Raw genomic sequence first — 24,788 nt, 5'->3', positions numbered from 1 at the left:
ATTACCTGGCTTTTTTTTAAATAGTTTTTGAACTTGAATCTATCTCTTTTTTTTTTTAATTTAAAAAAAGAAAAAGTTAAACATTTTCTTTGAAAAATGATGCACTTTGGTTTTCTTGATAGTTTATAATACTAATTTCTAGGTAATTTTTGAGAAATTTGCTCATTTTCCACTTTTTAAGTGCTTCATGGTTGAGAACAATATCAAACTCAAAACTTATATTTCAAATTCAAAAAAGGCTCAAGTTGCTTACAATAATAGTCAAATTAAGGTAATTTATTATTGTTTGAAGACTGTTCAGCCTCCCACAGAGGCAGTAATATTTACAATACAGACCTTAGAAAACTATTGATTTCATTTTTTTTAAAAAAAGCCAGATTAGTAACAAACATGGCAGTTCAGTATTCTTCATCTTTATTACAGGGAAAAAAAACACCATCTCTTTATTTTTTTCTTTTCCTTTTCATGTTGAATATATATTTGTTTCATTTTCAGTCATCCTGTTCATCACAGGAGAAGCTGCACCAGCTGCCCTTCCAGCCTACGCCAGATGAACTGTATCTCCTCTCCAAGCACTTCTGCACCGAGAGCATCTCCGGGGACGAATGCCGCAGAGCGACGGCCATGCGACCCCGCTCACGCAGTCTCAGGTATCCGAATCATCTTTACACCACCGAAACCTTTCATAGTCTGCACTGAAAACCCGCCCTGCAATAACCGCATGACGCATTTTCAGCCCTGGAAGATCTCCATCCTGTTACGACCATGAGATCATCATGATGAACCACGTCTACAAGGAGCGGTTCCCTAAGGTGAGTGGCCCCCCGCCAGTAGCCGCGCTCTCAGCTGAAGATCTTCCACTTCAACTGAAAGATGCTCCGCAACCTCCTCACGTTACAGGCCACCGCTCAGATGGAGGAAAAGATTCAGGAAATCATCCGCAGCAACTCCCCGGAGAGCGTCCTCCCTCTGGCAGATGGCGTGCTTGGCTTCGCCCACCACCAGATAATTGAACTGGCGCGGGACTGTCTGGAAAAGAGCCGGCTCGGTCTCATCACGTCCAGCTACTTCTGCGAACTCACCGACAAACTGGAGAAACTTGTTCAAGAGGTAGGGTGCTTTTTAAAAAATGTGAAGTTTTCAGAAAACTCTATTAGGGTGCATTCACTCCATCCCTGTTTAGTCGGGTTTCATTGAACTCTAGTGAGTTTGACTAGAAAGTCCGGTTTGTTTGGAGAGGTGTGAGTGCAACTGAACCCTGATGCAGACCAAAGGAGCAAATCCTGATCCGCCTTAAAACTTAGGTCTAGGTTCGGTTGAAGTGAACTCTGGGGCAATTTGAGTCCATATAAATGAAAAACTTATATGCAGACTGCTCCAAAAGCAGGACACAGACTATAGAGTAGGGCATTCTGGGTAAACACCACCAATACAAACCCGCTAGTGGGAGAAATGGCTCATGATGTTTTATCAAAGGCAAAAGAGAAAACCAATAGCTGCTAAAATTTGACTCCTTTCTACTTTTGTTTACCTTTCATGAAGGAGGAAGTTGCGCTCAGTGTCTTCTTCAGTGGTTTTTGAGTTGTTTCCTTCAGTGGTTCTTGGTGCAGCGCCACCACAGGCGAGGAGGGGAACAGGTTTTTTTTAAACAGTTTGCTGAAAATGTAACAAATGTTGCAATTTTGATCCCCAAAATGTGAATTTCTACACCCTTCATTTTTCATTTTACTCCTGTTTCATACTGACAGCAAAGTTACAGCTAAATAAAAAAGGACAAAGTGTATACTTGAAGAGTATCTCTCCATTTTTTACAGAGTTTTACCAAAGCGTCTCTGATTTATGTGATGCAGCATATGCGTGTGACGGTTTCTTATCCTGTTGGTTGCTCTGAAGTCCACAGAGAGGTCAGAAAGTGAGGAGGTTGACTTCATCAGAGAGCTGGCAAAGAAGATCCTCATTGTGATAGCTCGGCCTGCTCGGCTGCTGGAATGTCTGGTACGTAAACAACTTCTGATACGCAAACTTCCCCAGGCTTCAGCATTTTTCTTATTATCTGTCTTACATTTACATTTTTCAACAAAAATTGAAAAGCTATTGTTTTTTAATAGAAAACTAGGAGCAGCATGCAGCACCTTCCTCAATTAGACACTCCGTATGTGTAAAGCTGTGTAAATAACTTTTTTTTGTTATTACTGCAGTAGCCTAATCTCCTGCTTAAAACCTTTATTTTATTAGTGGTAAAAGAAGGAGGCAAGAAGTAAAGTACAAACAATTGTTTTGACTAAACTGTCTCTATAAATGAAGCTAATTTTAAATGTATATTTTACTGTCTTATGTCATCAATGTGTCGAAGAACTTTTAATGGGTAGTCCCTGACTTCCTGTTTTTTGTTTTGTTTGTTTTGTTTTTTAAGAATGAATCTGATAAGACATAAAAGCCCCTTTATCTTTACCACTTTTCAAAACGGGAAAGACAAGAGAACATGTTATTTAAGTAAGATAAATGTATATTAATCTTAATAAATCAGGAGAACAGCTGTTTGATGAAATCTGCCTATATCTGGAACCAAAACAACCACAACAACCACTGCTCACACACAGCAAGCAGTTTGGAAATAAAACATATTGAGCACTTACTTTACCCTATTTTTTTCTACATTAGTACGATTTTGACCCACTTTACATGAATTGACATCATTTTGAAATAAGGCATTTCAGTATGCTGACAATTACACAGTGTTCATACATCCAGCTCAGTATTTTTAGATGCATCTCTCCTGTTTTTAAAAGTGCAAAAGATAAATAATACATTTGGAATCCAAGCTGTTCAATACATTGAATGACTCTAACTTCACTTCATGTTCACACCTGATTTATAGTTTTTAGCCTCGTCTTTGAGGCACTGTGCATAATTTAAGGGGTTTTTTAATGATGAAATACTTAATTATTGTTGAATATTTTAATAATTAGCAAAACAAGAAAGTTGCGTAATGTATCCTTCCAGCTCCCCGGCGTACTCTGCAGGCTTTACACTGAAGTTGGGTCTCTGTGTTTCCAGGAATTTGACCCAGAGGAGTTTTACCACCTTCTGGAAGCAGCTGAAGGACATGCTAAAGAAGGCCAAGGCATCAAAACGGACATCCCTCGTTACATCATCAGCCAGCTGGGACTCACACGAGATCCTCTAGAGGGTACCGGATGTTTCATCATCATCGTCAGCGCTAACATAATCTAATGCAAAAAGACTCATTAGAGCTGTTAAATATGAAATGTGTGTTGTTCTTATCCTGTAGGATTGTTGTTCCTGCTGAATTATGGCTCTAAATGAATGAATCAATTGAAGACTTATTTTTTCTTGAAGTACGCGAAAACCAAACAGACCATTTGCCTAATGGCCTTCTGTCTCTGCATATTCAGTAACCAACAGCATTCATTATGACTAATTAGAAAAGAATGGCCTCCCCACAGAGCCACACAAGCTGGCACATCAGCCAGACTACTTTACCCCGCCGAGCGTCTCCTGTGTTTGGTTCAAACGCCACCTCAGGTGCTTACAGCGAAATCTTGGGAGGGACAGATGTTAAATAGCAGTGGAAATGTGTTTACCGGCTCTCTGGGGAGCTCACATGGCGGTTCACATTGTTGCACGCAAACAAAACCAAAACACGCACGACAGTATCTAACCGGCATTTGTTCCAGAGTGGTGATTTTCAAAATGGCCATCAGACGTGTGTTCTGATTTCTGCTCCATTTATTTTAAATTCCGGTTATCTTGGAGTCAGCAGCTCAAAGCTATTTAGCCAATAAACTCTTAAGTTTGGATTTTTTTGTGTGTTTTAAATGTGCTGATTTCTTGGCATTTAAGTTTTTCTTAAATGCCTTACATACACTTGCATGTATTCTTAACTTTAAATAGCTGCCTGAATTAAACTTTTAGTGTTTTTCTACTACTTTTCTTTTATACTAAATCAGCGTTTTATTCTTCATAGAAATTGCACAGCTGACCAGTAGTGACAGCGGCATTGCAGAAACTCCAGAAACAGACGACTCTGTACGTTTTAAGAAATATAATACTTTAAGATTTTTTAACTATTCTATATTTTAACTATATTTTTTTTTTACTATTTTTTTCTTTACCTTCTTGTCCTCAGTCTCAGAGTCTCAGCACTGTCTTGCGTTCCCGACGGAAACCCTGCGAATTGGACTTTGAGATGATAAAACTCATCAGCAACGGTGCTTATGGGTAAGAAAATATAAAACTAATAGGTTACAGGAAAATATTTTTCCAATAATTTTTCATCAACTGAAAATGAACCATTTTGAAAGCTTTTTCTGCTCCTTACTGTTGCACCGTTTTACTCCGCAGAGCTGTTTATTTAGTTCGGCACAAGGAAACCAAGCAGAGGTTCGCCATGAAGAAAATCAACAAGCAGAATCTGATGCTGCGGAATCAGATACAGCAGGCCTTTGTGGAGAGAGACATCCTCACCTTTGCCGAAAATCCCTTTGTTGTCTCCATGTACTGCTCCTTTGAGACACGGCGGCACCTGTGCATGGTGATGGAGTATGTCGAAGGTCAGCTGCAGCCGAGTTCAAAGGCTTCTGTTTTCCTTCTATTGCATGTTTATATTCATTGATTTTTTTATTTATTATTTTTTTCCCCTCTCAGGAGGAGATTGCGCCACCCTGTTGAAAAACATGGGTCCCCTGCCGGTGGATATGGCCAGGATGTATTTTGCAGAAACTGTTCTTGCTCTGGAATATCTTCACAACTACGGCATCGTCCACAGGGATCTGAAACCTGACAAGTGAGAACTTGATGTATTAAGCCAGAGATGGAACTGAAGCTGATATTGTACAGTTCATTTGAACTGTGTGGACAAACTCCTTACTGTTTTCTCACTTTCTCTTTCACACTTTAAACAGTTGAGTAGCTTTGTGGCCAGACAATGTAAGGAGGGCCACAGAAATAAGTTTGACTCGTGCTCTAAAAGCTTTTCTCCCAGGACTGACCTAATTTTGTCTCCATCCATCTTCTCATCCAATCCCTGCTGCAGAAAAGCATTCCCAAAGCATGATGCTGCCAACATTTTCCTTCCATTTCATAACAATGTCATACTTTATGTTGGTCTATCAAATTATATGCCAAACAACTACATGTATGTTTTTGTTTCATCATTGCAAAATCTGAAAACGTTCAAGATGTACAAAAAGTTTTGCATGCATGACTTATGTATTGATTTTACTCAATTAAACTGAAATGTTAAGATTATAACTCTCACACGCTTAAAGATGTACCATTTATAACTCATTCTCCTTCTAGTTAGACATATCAATCATCACTTTCCAGTTTTAATTACATTTTTTTTTTCTATCTGCCTTCACATTCTCTCAGTCTGCTGGTGACGTCGATGGGCCACATCAAACTGACCGACTTTGGCCTCTCTAAAGTTGGCCTGATGAACATGACCACCAACCTGTATGAGGGACACATAGAGAAAGATGCCAGGGAGTTCTCAGACAAGCAGGTGAATGTCTCTCAACTCTCTGTCCTCTCCGGTTCGATCACGTATCGTTGCACAGATCGTTGAGGTGTGGATTTCTTTGTGCGTCTTGTTGTTTGCAGGTGTGTGGAACCCCGGAGTACATCGCTCCAGAAGTCATCCTGAGGCAAGGCTACGGGAAGCCGGTGGACTGGTGGGCCATGGGCATCATCCTCTACGAGTTCCTTGTGGGCTGCGTGCCGTTTTTTGGAGACACACCAGAGGATTTGTTTGGACAGGTCATAAGCGGTCAGTGTTACCAAAGTATTTTTTTTTCTGTTTAATATTTAATTCGTTTTGATTACCAGGCATCTGTAGAGTTTAGTCAGCTGTTTAATTTAAGTCTGTTCAAACAAGGATTTATGTAAAACTTTCAAAATAAAAGCCTGGACAGCAGACGGGAGCAGGTTTTGGGGTCAAATGTTTCCAGGAATACAATTTTCTTTTTCACACAAATTTATCCTCAGTCCTTAATAATGCTGTCAGTAATGAAGTTCGGTTGATTTTTTTTTTCTACCATTACATTTGATTGTTGAGGAAATCCTTTTCCATTTTAGACAATATAATGTAACTGAAAGTAGAAAAAAATTATCCCTGCCTTTTGTTGATTTTGTCTTATAAATCATCTTCTTGTACAATTTAAAGATTTTTTTTTTTTGCAACCTGGTAGTTAAACAAATTTGATACATTGAGTTTTGGTGTGTTGATTTCTTTTATTATTCCCTGTTTTTGTATATCTCTGTCTACTAGTACAGATCTTAATTGCACAAAATTCAAATTATTATTTTTTACCTTTAAAGCAGTGAATAATGCTTAAGTCTTTCCTTTAAAACAGGGTTTTACTAATATTAAAAAAAAAGAAAAAAAAAAAGAATGTCCCTGAAGTCTTTAGCGTCTTGTATCAGTTAGCTGACATGATTAGGTCACTGTGCTTATTCTCTGTTCAGCATAATTCTGAGTTTTGCCAAAGGCAGCAAACATTTCCAAATTCATAATCTTCCCTGACAGATGTTGAAGGCTCAAAGTGATGAAACTGCAACTTTGCTGTTCAGCCTCCCTTTTATCTGCTGAAAGCTTCACTCTCTCCCATCTGACTGTAGCCTGTGTGGATATGAAACCAATCTAGACATGTTGTAGAAAATACCTTTATTTTGAACGGCAAGTTATTCCGAATCGAGAGAAAAGAAATCCCAAAAATCGCATTTCGACAGACACCACGGCAGCTCGATACTCTCTCCAAGTCTTGCAATCCTATTGTTGTCCACATCATGCACGACACTGACTGAAGCTGGGACCCAGTCAAAGGGAAAATCTAACAAACAAGTGTAGTCGATGCTCCACAGGCCCGGCCTCATCCCAGAACAAAACTCTGCTCAGTCTGAGCATATTTGCATGCAGCTGTTGGGGTTTAGCTCTAAGCACCGGCATGGCGACATGAAGCCTCGGAGGTCTGGTTATGCTTCTGCCAACAACTCAGAGCTGTTCATTTTGCATGCATACATGAGATTTTGGCTGATTTATTCTCATACATTAAAGAATTACTCACATTATATACATGTCCTCAAAATATCCCATCTTTGCATTACATTTATCAGTTAAAAGAAGAGTATTTTAGCAGTGCATTCAAAATCAAAGTGGAAGACACTCTTTCTGAAGCAGGAGCTGCTTTGCTCAGAGATGAATCTTTATGCATAGTGACTAGGAATGTCCCCGATCTGATATTAATGTCGGAAATTGGCCTGATATGAGTATCGGATTATTTCGACCTGCATCTAAAATCTCTGAAATAAATACACTGATAGGAGCACTCCGCTCCAGCATTTAGTCCAGTCCAACATTTAGTCCGCTCCAACATTTAGTCCGCCCCAGCATTTCTGTCCAGCAGCGCTTGTGTCCCACACACACAGACTCACTGGTTAACAATAAATGAGTCAGCTGTCCTCATACCAATTGTTGACTATTGTTCTCTGTTTATATAATATCACTTGATCAAGCCTTTTCTAACATTGCACACTACAAAATAAGTCATTAAAGTGTGTATGATTCGTGCTGATAACGTATCGGGTCAATATCGGTAGGCCTGTCACAATAACAAATTTTGCTTGATGGTAAATAGTTCTGGAAGTTGTTGTGATTAATGATATTGTTGTTTCAAGACCATTTTCAAGTAATATAATAGTAATGGCATAATAATGCAAGAACACATTCTCAAAGATCAATTAACTTTAAATGCTAATGAACATTTAACACCGGAGGTGGAAGACATTTTAAATACAAAAAATAAATAAACAAATCAGAAACGACAAATAAAAATAATGACCAAGTCTCTGTAAACAAAAAGAAAGGACTAGTTGAGGCCAAAGAAGCAGTTGGAAGATTTTTATCATCCAGTTTTTGGAAGAAAGAGAAAAGAGAAAAACAATAAATCATGCAAATGGAAATTATTTCGTGTTTTTTTTTTTTACTTTAACATGCTATTGATTTATTGTGACAAGCCTAATTATCAGTATCAATCAATACTCAAAGATGCAATATCAGTATCGTATCGGAAGTGAAAACGTTGCATCGGGACACCCCCAGTAGTGACCGCATTCATTTTGTTGATTTTACTGAAGGCTGACATTCCTCCGGTGGCTTTTACAAAAACAGACACCGCACAGTGACTCTCGTTTCGTCTGGAGACCGCATGTCAAGTATAAACATTATGATTCATCTTCCTGAAAACATGAGTTGTTGTCAGTTCTGCAGTTTCCAGCGAATCGCGTCGCTGTATGTTCAGCCGCAGGATAGCCGCCATCGTGTGGGACGTGGAAATGAATGGCACGCCATAACGGATTTGGTTTGCTCTCAATCAAGCGACACGCCAAGCCTCTGAGGGTAACTGTTAATTAAAGAGGCCTGAATACTCTCCACCGTGGCCTCAGGATGCACATACATATTCATAGCCTGTGTCCAGATTTGATTAAAATGCCGCTTAAAGTCGACAATCGGCGTGACACAGGCGGGGCTTTAAACATCTGTTCTCCACTTGTGAGACTTTTCACAGAAAATTAGAGCATGCAGAGATTTGTTCATTTTAATCCCTGCAATTCATTAAAAGGTTAAGTTGAATTTCCTGGTTGTGTCTCGAAAGGAGCTCTTGAAATTGAAAAGTTATGAATGTAAGGTGTAGCTTAGTTGTTTAGAGGAGAAAAAACCAAAAATCCAGCTTTTTGACTGATATGCCAGCCTGACATTCCAGGTGGTTTTTCAAATTGAACCATCTGGAAAGTTGTCAGTGCAGACACAGAGCAGTAAACACGACAACGAGAGACAGGCTGTCAATAAGAGCTGCCGCTGTTCACAACAGCAACGCCTGAAATGTGACTGCATCCCGTCGCAGGTCGCACTTATATCCAAACCGATGTCTCAAATTCAGAGATAGAGGAAAAAATGCAGAAATCAGCAGAACTGCACATCATTATAGAAGACATCCCAACTTTATTGAGTTTCAGGTAAAAGTTCGACCTGCATGTTATTGCACAAAAATAACATTGTGATAAGATTTCTGATTGTCTTTAGAGATGATTTGGCCTCGATTAACATTTTGACATTGTTGAATTCTGTACTAAATGTCTAGGGAATGACTTCTAAATAATATCAGCATTTACAGCAACATAAATCATACAATATACCGACTGACTAACTTCTGAATGCAGTTGGCCGCAGTGGATTTTGTTTAAGGGTATCAGAGTAAAGAGGGCTCATTACAAATAAAAATTGCGCTCATTAGATGTGCATTTCTTCAGACATCTAGAAAAGTCCAGATCCCGTTTAGGGCTGCACCGATTTTCAGTTTTCTGACTGATCGCCAAATTTAAATTTTTTTTTAAAAAACATGACCTGCCTGTTTCAATTTTGACCGATTACAATTATTATGTTTTTTTTCTTTAATAACCAACACTATCTGCTACAAGGTCACGACACACCTCCGATATACCAATCTTATGTTATTGAAAACTATTGTACAATACTCATGAAATAATACAAAGTTGATTTAACTGCACATGAGATGGTTCCTGTAGTGATTTTCTGACTTATTGATGGTAGATGAGATCGATTTCACCTGTACGTATTGGCTGATCAGCGATTGATCAGTGCACCCCTAATCCAGTTACTCAAAATTCTCAAAATTGTATAAATACTTTTGCAAGGCATTATATATGGGCTCCTACCCTGGTTGAATATTGACTTTGAGATGGAAAAAGTCAGTTTTCCATTTAAAATGCATATAAAAGCAAATTAACATGCTCCTTGTTTCAGGTGGTATTCTAACCAATTCTATGCACTGTTTGCAGATGAGATCAACTGGCCTGATGGTGAGGATGCTCCACCTCCTGACTCTCAGGAGCTCATCACCCTGCTGCTGAGGCAGAACCCTCTGGAGAGGATGGGAGCAGGTGAGAAACACTTTGACGCCTGCAGAACCGGTTCTCGTTTTCCACCTCGGCGCGGTTCGGTTCGTCGCTCTAAGCTGCAGGCTGAGGTCAGCTTACAGCAGAGTACTTTGTCCCGTGACCGGGCCTGAACTCTTCCCGCTCTGATCAATTGCAATTATTTCCTCGCTAGTGGATGAATCCAATTCCATGCATGGTCAGGCAGGTACTATGAGAATCTGCGGATTGTAAAAGCGACCACGACCCGACGGAAAGCCTTTTGTCATTTAGAGGACCAAATGTCTGCTGCTGTTGCGCTGAAAGGTCACAGGCAGGAAGTCCTCCAGCAGGATTTACGGTGGTCACATCGGTTTGTCCTGCAGCCACGAGGGTGAAAAAGGAAACGCAGCGTTAGCGGTCCTTCACCTCTTGTGTTAAACTGAAGTGTTAGGGATTTTTTTTCTCATGCTCTTCTTTTTATTTTTCTTCTTTAGGGTAGGGTTAGGGTCTTCTTTTCACTTTGTCCCTATAAAACTTGTGTTGATCCCACCAACAGGAGGAGCATCGGAAGTGAAGCAACATCAGTTTTTCCACAACCTGGACTGGAACGGCCTGCTGAGACAGAAGGCTGAGTTCATCCCTCAGCTGGAGTCTGAAGACGACACCAGCTACTTCGACAGTGAGTCAAAACGGAAAACATGAGCAGACTTTGTGTGCTAAGGCAGCATTAAATAAAGCAGCTTTTATAAAGATTTTTTATAAAGCATGCGAGTTTTATAAAAAAAAACCTTGCATGTTTTTTAAAATAATTTATCAAGAAACTTGCATTTTTGTTTTATAAAGCTTACATGCATTATCCATCTAAAAAAATCATGTTTTTTTCTTGAGTTTTTCTTTTTACATATAAAAACAAGATTTTTGTAAAAGCTTAGAAAAGAAAAACGTTCCATTTGTAATATTTTTGCCACATTACAATCTCTGAATTCATTCTATTTTATTGGCATTTTATCTAATATATCAACATAAAAAAGTACAATATTTTAAAGTGAAGGTAAAAGAAAACCTGCTTCTAATTTTTTCCAACTACAAATCTTAAAAAAAAAAAAAAAAAAAAAAAAAAGCGAGAGGGTTTAACCAAATGTACTTTTGGACATCTCGCAAAGCTCTGTTCAGTCCTTCATCTGAAAATGCAAAGTTGCCATTAAAAAAATTCTCCTCTGCTCAAAGGGAGTCCAAAAACAAAACATGTGGCTGCATAATATTTCTGCACAACACCCTAAAGATAACTTAAACAGTTCCACATGACATTGGCAGCATCATGCTGTGGGGTTGCTTATTGTAGTCAAAATCGTAATATTTAGATCTAGGAAGCTAAATACATGTCGGTACTGGCAGAAAACATGAATTTGAGGCTGGAGTATCAATACTTTGCTTACTCACAATTACAGTCCTAAAAAAGCTTGTTAATGATGGCTTTTTATTTAGTGAAGTTACCGATTTGATTGAAGCTCCACAAGTCCAAAAGTCTGCAGTTTCACTTTTCTTTATTTCTCATCCATTTTAAGAAAAGTCGTGAAGATTTCTTGGTAGAAAATGCTGAACGGGAGCCGAAGAAATAGAGATTTAAGAGCACAACCCGAGCCAAGGCCAACCTTTGTTTTGCTCTGCTGCCTGTCTCTCTGCTTAGCGTCTGAAAACGAGGCTTTGTGGCTGACAGAAATCAAAACTGCTGCTCTCTACCCAAGTTCTTTCCTTGGCAAATAAATGACCTGTAAGAAAGGAAAAACAAACTGTGGAGAAAAAGAATTAAGCTTAAAACCTCCCTCCTTTTCAGCTCGCTCCGAGAGATATCACCACCTGGAGACGGAGGAAGACGACACAAACGATGAAGACTTCAACGTGGAGCTGCGGCAGTTCTCCTCCTGCTCTCACAGATTCTCTAAGGTGCCTCTTTAATCTCTGATCTTTGCGTGGCTCTGGTCTCACACCGGCAACGTAAATGAGCCGATATCCTCATCTGTCCCATCGTTCCTTTTGGGGTTTCACAGAAATCTTCACCTAAAAATCCTGCTTTCATTCCTGCTTGTTCTCTACTAACCCCCCCCCCCCAACACCACCACCACCACCACCCCCACCTCCCCGTTGTATTGAACATTTATTTCATACATTCGCTGCGTAGATTTTCTGCTTGTAAATCAGACCTGTTTTCCTAGTAGTGTGCGAACGGCACACAGTCCAGTCCCTCATGCTGGGAGTCGTGCTGCATTGCAGTAAGCACTCCTCTCACATCAAAACAAAAACATTACAGCGAGTCTCAAAAAGCAGCGCGGCGTCTCAGAGGAATCGCTCTGAATGGTTTCACCTCAGCTGCACATTTGTCAGATGCGATAAGCTCTGCGTAACAAACAATTACACCTTTGTTTGTTTAATCTTAAAGATTGTTGTACTTTTTGATGCATTTCGTTGTAGATTTTTTAATTCTTTTTGCCTGAGAGTAATGAAGTGAACTGTTTGTTTGTTACCGTCAGGTCTACAGTAGCTTGGATTTGTCCCGAGGACATCTGGAGGAGAAGGGAGAGACGGAGGAGAAGAAGAGTGAGAGCCCGCTCACTGTGGACTCCCTAAGCTGGACGCCAGACTTTGCTGAAATGTAGGCGTATTTCCATCTGCGCAGAAGGAGTTTAAACAGATAAACACCACCTGACTGACTGCATCAGCGCATCTTTAAAAAGTCTTATCTTAAAAATTAAGTTGACCTTTTAATTTGTTAATCACAGGTCTTAAATTTTGTCTGGACATGACAAAATGGACTTTTCTGTCGGGCAAAAGTTTGAGTCACACTCAGACATCTACACTGTGTTTTATTATCAGGCTAAAGACATGATAATAAAATAATAAATACATTTATTATGTCCATAATTGAACCTACTGTTAACTCAATGCTAACATACCCATGCTAGCTAGCTATCTAGCTTGCTAGCTAACCTTTTTTGCGCCAGTCATTGCTGGACTAGGTTCGTACATTTCTAAGGAGATACAGGTCTTAAATCCCTCTCATAATGGCCTTAAAAACGCCTTTGAAAGTCTTAAATTTAAGTTTGTGAAGCCTCCAGAATTCCTGTAAACAATCTTCTCCAGCGTTGTTTGATTAGCTCATAAGGGTCCGTTGTCCTTTTATCCAGGCCCTCGCTGTCCCACTCGACAGACACGGACAGTACCAACCAGGTCCCCCGGCCCGCTTTGCTCCCGAAGTTCGCCATCTCCGCTGAGAGCGAAGGGGACGACACCTCGGGCCTCAGCGACCCCAGCAAGGTCTCCTTCTCCATCGGAGAGCTGCCACAGGACGAGCCTGATGCCGTCACGCCCGGCAGCACTCACAGCGGAGCCACGCTGTCTGGTACGAGTTAACGCCGCCGCGCAGAAACATGACGTCTGACTTTGGTTTTCTGATAAAATAAAGGTTTCAGTATTGGGGCTTGTTCTTTTTAATATTTTACTTGATTAGTTTGAGATACTTTCTGATTAATTTGTATCATTGATCTGGAAAGCAGATAAAATAATGCAAGTTTTTTTTTTTTCTTTAGGATAGTTTAATAGATCTGCTTATTAAATTATTAGAGAACTGAACAATTAAAGCAACATATCCTAGCGAATTTAGAAAACAAGATTTTCCAAATGATGGCAACATTTGCAAAAGACCAGCATGTTCAACGACGGAGGTAGAAAACTGAAAAAGATCAAATGGAGCAGGCTTGATGTACCAAGTTCCCTTTTGTTTTTTGTTTTTTATCTCTTTGCTTCCTCCAACCTTATTGATGCTAAAACCAGTCCAGTGGTTGATGATTGCTTTCACAATGGTGGTTAAACTAATTAATAATGATTAATCATTTCAGCTGTAGATCCTTAACTCCTTAGTAATTGAGTCAATCTGTTTTTATTCTTATAGATTATTGAGTCTCATACTATTAAAGCATGAAAAAGATATTAATCTTTTCTCTCTCTCAACAAGAGCAGGAGCAACTTTGATTTAACCACCCCTACAATAAATGTCGCTTTTTTTTCCTCATCCAAATGCCACTTTAGTAGCAACCTCCTTAATGTCTTTGTCTGCAAACTGTTTGCACTTTTTAGGAAGCTTCTCTGAGCACCTGGACCAGTTGACGCCCAGAAGTGAGGAGGTAAAAGTCCCTGACGGCTCCAGCCAGGCCCCCACAGATCAGGCGCCTCCGACGCCCTCCCTGCGACCAGAAGCCGCCGCAGAGAAGACCAGACCTTTGTCCAGAGTTCCCAAGTCCGTCTCAACCGGAGCCCTCTCCCTAATGATCCCTGCTGGTAAGTCACAGAGACGGTGCACAATCAAATACTGGTTTCCACTGCAAAGACACATTTCTCACAGTGAGCTCTTAGCTATAACGTATCATATCAGAGCCGAGCGCCTCGGAGAAAGCTCTTTATAGATCTGTGCAGAATTGGCCCAGCTTGACATCTGCTGCGAGATCCATTTTCCAGACCGACTGTGAGCAAACAGGCGAGTCCAAGCCAATAATGAACAGAATTCACAGTTAGGCCTGCGGGGGCAAGAGATCCTTGCTGCTGGGAGAGAAAATCCCATTAGCCTCATCGCGTCAGCTCCAGTACCAACTCCAGGCCTGGTTTAGGTCCGATTGATTAAATAAGAGAAGCCTCTCAGGTGGTGGTTGTTTATTTTCCCAGATATCTTTGGGGCGTCTCCACTCGCCAGCCCTCTCTCTCCGTACTCCCTCTCCTCGGACCCGTCCTCCAGAGACTCGTCTCCCAGCAGAGACTCGTCTCTCTGCACCACAAACCCACGGCAGCCCATCATTATCCACAGCTCCGGGAAGAAGTTTGGCTTCACGCTGAGGGCAATCAGGGTGTACGCCTGCGACAGCGACATGTACACAGTCTATCACATGGTCTGGGTAAGGAACGTTGCATGCTACAGACTTTTTAAGCTGGCGTTCTGTTAAAACAAACAAATAGTTTTGAGATGAAAACATGGTTGTTTTGACTATTTCTGGTTGTTTTTTCAGAACGTAGAAGATGCTGGACCGGCACATAAAGCAGGACTCAAAGCTGGAGACCTGATTACTCACGTGAATGGAGAACCAGTTCATGGTCTGGTCCACACAGAAGTGGTGGAGCTCCTGCTGAAGGTAATCAACACTGTGCCTTTAAACTGGGGCTGTACCATTACATGCTGGGTTTGTGCTCAGTTTACTTTAATCCACGAATCAGCTGAATCTGAATGAAAGTAATAAAAACTCCAGTTGTTTTGCATTAAATGTTTCTGCGGGAGAATAAGCAGCTTCCCTTCAACCTCAATTTAAAAACACAGAAACAAAATAAAGAAAAAACTGAAAAGTGTGGTGTGCTTATTTTTTGTTTGTTCTAGTCTCCTTGAACCAACACACCTTTCATTTCACTCAACTATTATCTCACCTTTAACTATTATCTGGTCATATTTTCATTAATTTATTAAGTTGGAATCAGATGATGATGATGATGAAGATGATGATAATACATTTATTTTTATTGACCTTTACAATAACCTCTAAGCTAAATAAAGTTCTTTATGGTGGTATAACATAGTACAATAAAGTCAAAATATAATACAAAAATGTCACACTATATGTTGAAAATATGTCTTGGGTCTTGATTTGATCTGAACTTTGACTAGGCCATTCTGACATATTCATATTCTATCTACTATGGTTATATAAATTAAATATTTTTTAAGCACATCTTACTCACATGAATTTTGTTTCTCTTTCAGAGTGGAAGCAAAGTGGCGATCTCTACCACTCCCTTTGAAAACACATCAATAAAAACGGGTCCAGCCAGGAGAAACAGCTACAGGAGCAAGATGGTGAGGTGTGGAAAGAAGCCCAAAAAGGAGAAGACACCAGAAAGGTAAATAATTTATATAAAACTGGACATATTTTATTTTTCTCTATATTGGGAATCTTATTAACTGTTTCTACCGTGAGAGTGTAGATGCAATAAAAGGTGAGTGGATGTTGCTTTTGCTTAAGATGAGGAATCAGAATCCTGCTGTTTCCCCAGTAATTGTCCTTCAGGAAGCTGCTCCTTGATTTCTTCTTTTTTATTATTATTAATCCTTTATTTATCCAGGAAAATCTCTTAGACTCATTCTCATTTACAACAGACACCTGTTACATATATCAATAACAAATAACATAAAACTGATTATACAATCTGCTTACCATGTCTTAAAACCAAAACCACCTAATTTCACTAATAGAAGTGCCTACAGACATATTTTCAATCTTTTTATTACAATTTTGAACTCCCCCTGGCCTTCAAGAATTTAACATAAGCATCGTGTATGAACCATGTTCCGACATTGGAAGTGTACAAAAATTGTTGGTGTTTAGTTGCATTGTCAAAATGTTTCCAGGTCTACAAAGCTTTTCCTTAACTTCAGCGGAAAACATCCAGAGGTTGTGGACTGCTTTGGTAAAAGTAATAATAACTAAGAAGTAAGAAGTTTAGTTTCAAGCCTTAAAAGATTTGACGAGCTCAACAAAATTAGTTGGTATTTTTTCCTCACTGTTTTTATTGAGCAGAATCTATTTGACAGAACCATGTTTAATGTATCTGGATTTAAATTAATTACTGGGTTTAATATTTATTCACTGTGGATTCTAAAGACTGTTTATTTACTTAGAGCAGTTCCCGTTCCAGGCTTTTTGAATGAAATGCTTACAAGGCCTTCACAGCTGCAGGTTTTTGAACCTCTATTCATTTAATAGATGAATGTGGTTCCTCCATTGTTTACATAGTAGCAATTTCCATCTGTGAATATTAACTTTCAAGTGTTGCTGTAGATTTTCAGTTGAATTTCGAGTCCGTACACATGAAAATGCTTTGATATAAACCATTTTATTTCAGCTTAGTCATTCGCCTGCCAGGAGGGAAACCTCGCCCAAGTCTTAAGTCTTTTTTTTACATTCTACCTTTCTTAAAGGATTACTCTGTATTTACTGAAACTCCACCCATCTACACATATCTGACCAGGTGCCTTTGATGTTGTACCATACCCTGAAAGAAGTTGATTTTATGTTGTGTTATTACAGTGAATTCAAATGTACAGCACGCTTTTTCAGATTTTTGTAAAAAATGTCAAGTCTTGTCATTTTTTCCCACTTATTATACACTACTTTGAATTGATTCAGCAAATTGAAATTCTAATTTTAATTAACACTATTGATTCCTGCTCATAGCTGTTTTTTGTGTTGACTTCTATAAAGTAGACTGATACTGAGGGTCTAAATATATATTATTGACCCATCTCTGCTTTTATGAAGCATCCTCATGAAGTTTTCATAAGAACGATGCGTTATTCTTAGTTTTTGTTTTGTTTTTGTTTTTTCAGGCGCCGCTCCCTTTTCAAACGTTTCGCCATGCAGCCTTCTCCTCTGCTCCACACGAGCCGCAGTTTCTCCTCCCTGAACCACTCTCTGTCGTCCGGCGAGAGTCTGCCCGGCTCCCCCACCCACAGCCTCTCCCCTCGCTCCCCCACCACCGCCCTCCGAACTGCACCGGATTTCACCCAGTCAGGTGGGAGAGTTGATCTCAACTTTTGACAAACACGTGACCTGCTTGTGGCTTTCGTTTACTGATGCGTACCGTGACTTGTGCTTGTGAATTTCAGGTGGCAACTCCTCCCAGAGCAGCTCCCCCAGCTCCAGCGCTCCGAACTCCCCTGCCGGCTCCGGCCACATCCGTCCTAGCACGTTGTACGGCCTCGGCCCCAAGCTGCCGAATCAGCGGCTCCGACAGGGGCGTCGAAAATCTGCCGGCAGCATCCCCCTCTCTCCTTTGGCCCGTACGCCTTCACCCACTCCGCAGCCAACGTCTCCCCAGCGCTCGCCCTCTCCGCTACTGAGTGGACATCCTGTAGCAATTTCAAAGGCGGCACAACCTTTCCCGGCCAAAATACACTCTCCTCCCACAATCGTCCGCCATATTGCTTGCCCTAAAAATGCAGAGCCTCCTCGCTCACCCCTGCTGAAGCGCGTTCAGTCCGAGGAGAAGCTGTCCCCGTCCTACGTGGGAGAGAAGAAGCACCTTTGTACCAGAAAACACAGCTTGGAAGTCACCCAGGAGGAGGTTCAGGACGAGGAGGTGAGAGCTTCTGAACGAGATCACACTACCCTGCAGAGCGTGGACGAAACGGCTAGCGAGCCGCTGCCCGTCAATCGCCTGCGGCCCGTTGAGCAAGGCTGCTTAAAGAGGCCCATTGGTCGTAAGGTAGGCCGACAGGAGTCTTTGGAGGAGCTTGACAAGGAGAAACTGAAATTCAAGATGGTGGTTAAAAGGCAGGACTGGTCAGAGAGGAGGGAGTCTCTGCAGAAGCAAGATGCTCTGCTTGAATCTGACTCATTACCTCCATGTGGCGATGAGAAGGATGAAAGTTTCCTTTTTCCAAACCAGAGCAAACCCCAGAGCAGCCCAGAGTCTGGTCTGGAGATTAAAGCTGTAAGCACAACGCTTAAAGATGTCCTCTACAAAAAACTCTCCACACGGGTCTCTGAGGGCTTTGCCGAAGCGTCAGGTGCCAGCTGTGAAGGCGAAGGAAGCACCCGGTCATCTCCCTGCACTCCCCACGCGGAGCGGCAGCTCACACGCCAGGGGAAAGACGCAGCGAAGCCCGACAGACTGGACTTCAAAGCTCCAAGCATAGAGTTCACCAGGAAGAGGCTGTCGTTTGAAGACAGAGAGGACTGCTTGTGTCGGCTGTCCTCCGGCCTCCACGAGAACCTTCACTTTGGCTCCATGAGGTCCAAGAGCCTCCAGCTGGACACAGTCGTGTCTCATGACCACATGAAGGGCAGCGTTCACTCAAATCCCGAAGGTCTAACCCCCAAGCTTTATTCGGGGAGGGAAGGGAGCGCCGTGGAGAAACTCCAGCTCATTTCCTCTGCCGAGTCTGCACTGAGGAAGACTTCATCAGAGTACAAACTCGAGGGACGCCACGTCTCCTCACTTAAGCCCCTGGAGGGGACTCTGGACATTGCTCTGCTTTCAGGGCCGAGGTTTTCCAAAACCGAGAGCTGCCTGTCCAAAATTGCAGACCACACCAGCGACACTCTCTCTCTGAGTCCATCGGTACGCCTCAAAAGTCCAACTGATAGACAGATCACCGTCCCCCAACTGAAGGCTGATAAGGTGAAAACCTCTCTGACCTGCTTGCCAAGTAATGAAGTTGTTTCGCCTGTAACCAGCGGAGTTGTCTCCAAAGAGCAGCCGAATACTGCAGCAGCAGACGTTAAAATTGCTTCAATCGTTGACAAGACACAAGACAGACACAGAGACTCATTAAAGCCTTCAGGAGTCAAACAAGATGGCCGTGCCGGTGTAAAGGCCTCATCATCTTTAGTTCATGACCTCAGAGGCCCCAGACACACCTCCCACTTCTCCTCCAGCGGGAAAACACCCTCTATACGGGAAGTGAGCAACGAAGATCAGGAGGACGAAGCGGAGCAAGAGGAAGTTTCGCCAAATACCGCATCACCAAATCAAAACGGGTCAGAAACTGTGTCATCTTTGAGTTCAGCGAGGCTAGAGGTAAACAGCACAACTCCTTCACATGTTGAGGTGGCTGGTAATGAAAGGCCACGAAGGCAGAGCACAAACTGTGGTTTGGATACGGGTCAGCATCAGAGTGCTGAGAAACCAATATCCGCTGTTAGCTCGGGGCAAGTACAGAACGTCCTCGCTCCTGAGCTCACTCCAGAGAATGTGCTTTCTAAACAGCAACCACTCAACATCTGTTCCTCAGACGCACAGGCAAGAGTTCCTGTCACAACATCAGCAATATCTTCCGAGTGTGATAATAAATCCAGCTGTTTAAATCCTGAAGTCACCTGCGGAACATCTGCTGACGCGGCGCTGCCTAGCAGAGGAACGAACATAGCGAGCTCTGAAATCAATACGGGCGCCTCCAAAATGGAGCAAATCACAAACACTTCCTTCAATCTTGCAACAAAAGAGAACATAAATGTGGACAGAAAAACTAACTCCGCACCTGCTGATGACTCACAGGACATGTTCCTGAAGAAACAACTTCCTACAATCTCGTCAAAGAACTCTGTGTGTTTGAAAGATGTTGGGCAATCCTCTAAACACTGTCCAGCTGAAAAAGCACAGCACAAACCATCGGATTCAGAGTTCAAGAAGGGAGCAAAGGAAAGCACTGCGGTCCAGCCTGCGAAACTCAAAGTTTCACCTACGAATGAAAATGCTTCGAGTCCTAAAGGTAAATCGAGGCCTGAACCCCTAACTGAAGGTTTTGCATCTATGAAGGATTCAAATCCACCTGAAGTAAAGTCTCACATTACAACTCCTCCAATCCCAAGCACAAAACACCCTAAGGAATCTAGAGGCAACACTACAAATGTTCAAGCAACTAAAGACATTAAACGTGGAGAGGTTTCATTGTCCGTCGGGTGTGGCACGAAGCTGGAAGAACCACCTCAGCCAACACAGTCACCCAAGCAAAAGGTGACCCAACCCAACGGTTCTTTTACCATAAAAGACAGCCCAGACACAAAGCCAAAACCCCTGCCTCCTAAAACCGCATCGTCAATTTCTCTTATCAAACAAAATCTGGATGCAAAACCAAAAGATCGTTCACCCAAAAGCCAGCCTCACCCTGATTCTAAACCAAAAGGTCGAATCTTGCCTCTCCCTTCACTTCAGCAGTCGTCAGAGGTTAGCCCTCCTCCCAACCCTCCACTGGTGCTGCCAAAGCCTGCAGTGAAAAAGGACACGTGCTTGGCGAGCCAAGGAGACGCCTTAGACAAGGTCAAGTGCGAGCCTGTGGTCAAGGGGTCTAAGGACGCGCTCAAACAAGACGGTCACAAGCCTCCGGACGCTCAAAACACAACCCCCCTTGACAAGCAGCTCTCGTCCGGCCGGAAGGAGCAGGCGGACAGGAAGAAAAAAGACGCTGTTCTAGAGGTCACGTCTGCGCAGAAAACCACAAAAAGGGACTCATCCCGGGTTTCTCCCTCTACGCTCAAAGAGACTTCAGATAAGGACGGTAGCAGGTGCAAGCAGCAGAAGGATTTACCCCGTAACTCCAGTAACAAGAAGTAAAAACACAAAGCAAGTTCAAATGATTTGTCAGCATCATCATGCCTTCTTTTTTTTTTTTCTTTCTTTTTTTTGGGAGGGGCGGGAGGGGTTTACTTGAGGACCGGCCAAGCTGTTACATGCCGATTCAGGTGTTGACATCTCTTAATTTGCTGATGACATTGGTGTTTTTCTCTCAAGTCAAATGAATGTGTGAAGGTTTGTTTGTTTTCCTCACCAAAGGCTTTGTGCAATCAGTACATCAGAGGCTGTAATGTGATGAAGAGATGAAGAGTCAGTGCCATAAAAGATTTCGAATTGCACTTTTACTTGTGGACTCGGAGGACCCGATGCCGAGGTCTTTTTAATGCAGTAGACCACATGATTTTACTAAGCAGTTTAGCTACCGGTGTTTTTTTTTGTTTTTTTTGTTTTTTTTTCTGCCTGGTATGATCCGCTTGATTCAAGTTTGTCGATCAGCGGGTGCTTGTTCACCTAAAACATTAAAATACAGAATCATGTTCTGGTTCATAGTGAAGGGGCCTTAGACATGTGGGGAAATAAAACCTCTTGCTGTTCTTAGCAAGGAGTTGCTTATTCACATTCCTTTGACATCTGTACATATATAGTTCTGATTTTTATGCAATATGGTGTAAATAATATACTGTAAAACAAAAGGGGTGGGGGGGAACATGGGCTTACAATGATTGTATTATATGTAAAGATTTTGCCGTATTATGTTTGTATTGCTCGACATGAAGACGTTCTGCTCTGTGGTCTGAAGTCTCATCCTCTCTGACGTCTGCCGTGTTTCAAAACTGACTTGAAGAGGGACAAAGTTTGAGGAGCTAAACTGGGCTATTTCTTTTAAATGTAGCATTATAAATAAATATAAATATATATTAAACTGTGAGGGCTATCAGCGTTTCCTAAGAATGTCTCTATCGTTAGTTTGGCGTGTTTGCAGGATAACTTGCAGTTTTGAAGAATGCTAAGCGATTGTTCAATTTGAAGGAGTAAACGAGCGCTTGTGTTGATTTAAATCCTTCAGGGGTTTTCATGTCGAGGACTTTTGCTCGACCACACGAGGAATGTGCCATCTGAAAGGGTCGGTGTTCAACTGTTTCGCTGTCAGGGTGTCTGTGCTGTCTTTGGTCAACCTTTAGCTTCACCTTAACGTGGTAAAAGAGTGTTAGCATTAGTTTATGTCCATGGCGTGCAAAACTACTCTGTACCACACCTACAGGCTGTCATGTATCCTTATTCACTCTTTGATTATTCATGCCATTAAATGACAAACCCTGTACGGCAAACTGAAATTAGCTTAGGACATTATTCTTAGCAGTATATACTGATTTATTGTTGTTTTTTTTATCTCTACCACTCATATAAAACCTATAAATTTACCTTGACACAAAGCATATCTAAATGTTCCACACCGTCTGCAGTAATTAATTGACTATAGGGATGTTATCGTGAGCCAATCAGATGTTTTCCTCGCATTAGATATCGTAAAGCTGTTGTAAGAAGCTGCACCTTAAATGTTTGATCACCGAGTTGATTATAAATTAGGAGCTAAAAGTAGAGCCGACACCTCGTTTTCATTTCCCCGTCTCCCCGTCTATGTTCTCAAGGCGACAGACGTCTAAAAGCACATTCAGTGTTTGTTTACAAAGCCTCATGGATGTATATTTTGTATATTGTTAATTTGCCAAATCTGTATTCTGTGTCTCAGATGATGTTGCTGATAGCCATGTGAGACCCTTGCTCCCCTGCCAGCAGGATATTCGTTTGTGCGGTAATCAGTGTTCTTTATGCGTCCAGTTCTTCTCGTCTGCTTGTCCCTTCAGGTCCCTTAGTTTCTCTGTGCAACACTGGTATTAGGTGAACTCGCTCTCTATGGTTTGTCTTTTAGAAAATGTGCAATAAAAGTGTTTTGCGTTTTTGTATTTTGCCCAAGAAAAGCTCTATGGATGTCATAGATGTTGTATATTAACAGATATTTATACTTCTAATGTTGCGTAATACTGAAAATAAAATGAGATTCTAAATGATCCGTTTTGTCTCCATTTGGTTTTCTTATGTGTGCCGATTTCTGTAAAGACGCATGTTTTGCTTACATTTTTGTGAAACTTGAGTGAAAATGCAAAGTTGACACTTATCCAAGATGCATTAAATGTCCTCAGTATGAGTTTAGAAAGTTGTTCCCTTAGCAGCGCAACGGAAGTATCTTTGTTTTGATCACAGAAAGATCCAACGAAAAGCTGAATTTAATAGTCCACTTTAATTCGGGGCTACACAGGTGACCTAAAAGGTGGAGAAGAGCAAAAAAAAAACATTTTTGAAGACCCATTTTCTGAGTCTAACAAAAAGAAATTATTTTGAGTTGAAAGTTGACTTGAATCTTATGTTTTGGAGTCATTTGTAAGTATAAAAATCTACATTAAAATGTTTTTATTTTATTTTATGTTTTTATTGCTTTTTCTTGCCCCTCATGAAACATATTTTTGATTCAGAGCAAAAAAAAATTATCTAATATGAAATATATTTCAACAACCATTAGAGTGAAGTTTTTTGGGGGGTTTCTTTGCGTAGGGCAAGTAAAAAAAATATTTTCTGTTATGGTGTTTAAGGCTTTTTTTTCTTCATCCAACATGCAAAAAAAGATTTAAACAAACAAAAAAAACATCTTTGGAGATTTTTCCAAGTATTGTTTTTGTGTGTGCGTACTTCGGCCTCAAAGGGAAAAAGAAAAAATATTTTCTCTCATTTTAGTATTTTTTTCTTCTCATCCAAAACACAAGAAGAAACTTGGTCTTATCCCAAGACTTTTTTTTCTTTTTTCTTTCTTAATTGACCCATGACAGGTAATTTGTAAACACAACTTTGTCCTCTCTTTTTTTTTTCTTTTTTTTTTTTGGCAGCACACTTTTTATTTTACACCCTAACTGAATAAAAAGAGAAGTTTCAGTCTAATTTAAAGTCACGCAGTGGTTTATATTTCAGCTCTATATGAACCAATAGTTGCTGTTCAGTTTTGGTGTCTCACCCTAACACATATGTCATGTATCCCAGCAGCCCACACTTCCTGTTTCAACCAGGGGATTTATTTCATCCAACAACTGTACCGAAGGGTTTAAATCCTATAAATCTGCAATAAATAAAATGGGTCAAACGATACTGCAGTGCCAGTAGGGGGCAGTATCTTTCTACTCCTGTGCCAGGGCGGGAGAAGTTAAAGTAGGTCTCCTGTTATGCAACATGTACAGAGAGAAGCTGCAGGGAAAATGAAGTCTTATAACGCAGCATATTTCCAGTAGCTTCCCTCACTCATTTCTCAAACTGTATGCAGCACAATAAAATGATATTAAGTCCCACAATCCTATGTTTTAATGTCAAATGTAATATTTTATAACTGAGAGTAAGTTTATCTTATTGAGCCTTACTCAGGGGGAGAGGGAGGATAAGAAAAAAATATGTATATCATATGATGTCACCATTATACCCACACTTCCATCACAAAGCAGTTTGCCTCCCTCAGCATTGTCCTCGCTTCTGTTGTCATCCCCGTTGCGGCCTTCTGTCTTCGGAGGAGCGCCGTCAAGTAAATCAAAGTTAGCCTTGTTCATGTGCTGATTGCAGAGAACGTCTCCCCTGCTTCCCCACAACACTTACAGAAAGCAAAGCGAACGTTCTGTCCTCATCAGAAG

The 24,788-nt window shown here is 41.1% G+C and overlaps 1 protein-coding gene across 11 annotated transcripts in view; it reads left to right on the top strand.

Moving 5' to 3' along the window:
* Nucleotides 1–21,383, top strand: part of mast4 (microtubule associated serine/threonine kinase family member 4) — a 105,563-nt gene extending 84,180 nt beyond the window's left edge. For 9 of the 11 annotated variants that reach the window (XM_015032060.1, XM_015032061.1, XM_015032058.1 and 6 more), the window contains 22 exons: nucleotides 496–650; nucleotides 737–812; nucleotides 901–1,110; nucleotides 1,894–1,995; nucleotides 3,058–3,190; nucleotides 3,989–4,050; nucleotides 4,151–4,242; nucleotides 4,366–4,574; nucleotides 4,669–4,807; nucleotides 5,395–5,527; nucleotides 5,626–5,791; nucleotides 9,880–9,981; nucleotides 10,514–10,636; nucleotides 11,792–11,901; nucleotides 12,486–12,607; nucleotides 13,140–13,354; nucleotides 14,089–14,289; nucleotides 14,671–14,897; nucleotides 15,009–15,131; nucleotides 15,752–15,888; nucleotides 17,375–17,559; nucleotides 17,654–21,383. In XM_015032060.1, coding sequence (XP_014887546.1) covers nucleotides 496–650; nucleotides 737–812; nucleotides 901–1,110; nucleotides 1,894–1,995; nucleotides 3,058–3,190; nucleotides 3,989–4,050; nucleotides 4,151–4,242; nucleotides 4,366–4,574; nucleotides 4,669–4,807; nucleotides 5,395–5,527; nucleotides 5,626–5,791; nucleotides 9,880–9,981; nucleotides 10,514–10,636; nucleotides 11,792–11,901; nucleotides 12,486–12,607; nucleotides 13,140–13,354; nucleotides 14,089–14,289; nucleotides 14,671–14,897; nucleotides 15,009–15,131; nucleotides 15,752–15,888; nucleotides 17,375–17,559; nucleotides 17,654–21,102 — 6,471 coding nt within the window. In that variant the 3' untranslated portion in view covers nucleotides 21,103–21,383. The remainder of the gene's footprint in view (nucleotides 1–495; nucleotides 651–736; nucleotides 813–900; nucleotides 1,111–1,893; nucleotides 1,996–3,057; nucleotides 3,191–3,988; nucleotides 4,051–4,150; nucleotides 4,243–4,365; nucleotides 4,575–4,668; nucleotides 4,808–5,394; nucleotides 5,528–5,625; nucleotides 5,792–9,879; nucleotides 9,982–10,513; nucleotides 10,637–11,791; nucleotides 11,902–12,485; nucleotides 12,608–13,139; nucleotides 13,355–14,088; nucleotides 14,290–14,670; nucleotides 14,898–15,008; nucleotides 15,132–15,751; nucleotides 15,889–17,374; nucleotides 17,560–17,653) is intronic. The other 2 variants (XM_015032059.1, XM_015032062.1) reach the window with 2 other exon arrangements.
* Nucleotides 21,384–24,788: the final 3,405 nt, after the last annotated feature.

Source organism: Poecilia latipinna, unplaced genomic scaffold (genome assembly GCF_001443285.1).
Source record: "Poecilia latipinna isolate Pla-1442-1.1 unplaced genomic scaffold, P_latipinna-1.0 Scaffold229, whole genome shotgun sequence".
In the NCBI taxonomy this organism is placed as follows: domain Eukaryota; kingdom Metazoa; phylum Chordata; class Actinopteri; order Cyprinodontiformes; family Poeciliidae; genus Poecilia; species Poecilia latipinna.
Note: the sequence above shows the minus strand (reverse complement) of the source record. Positions and strands in the feature narration are given on the sequence as shown.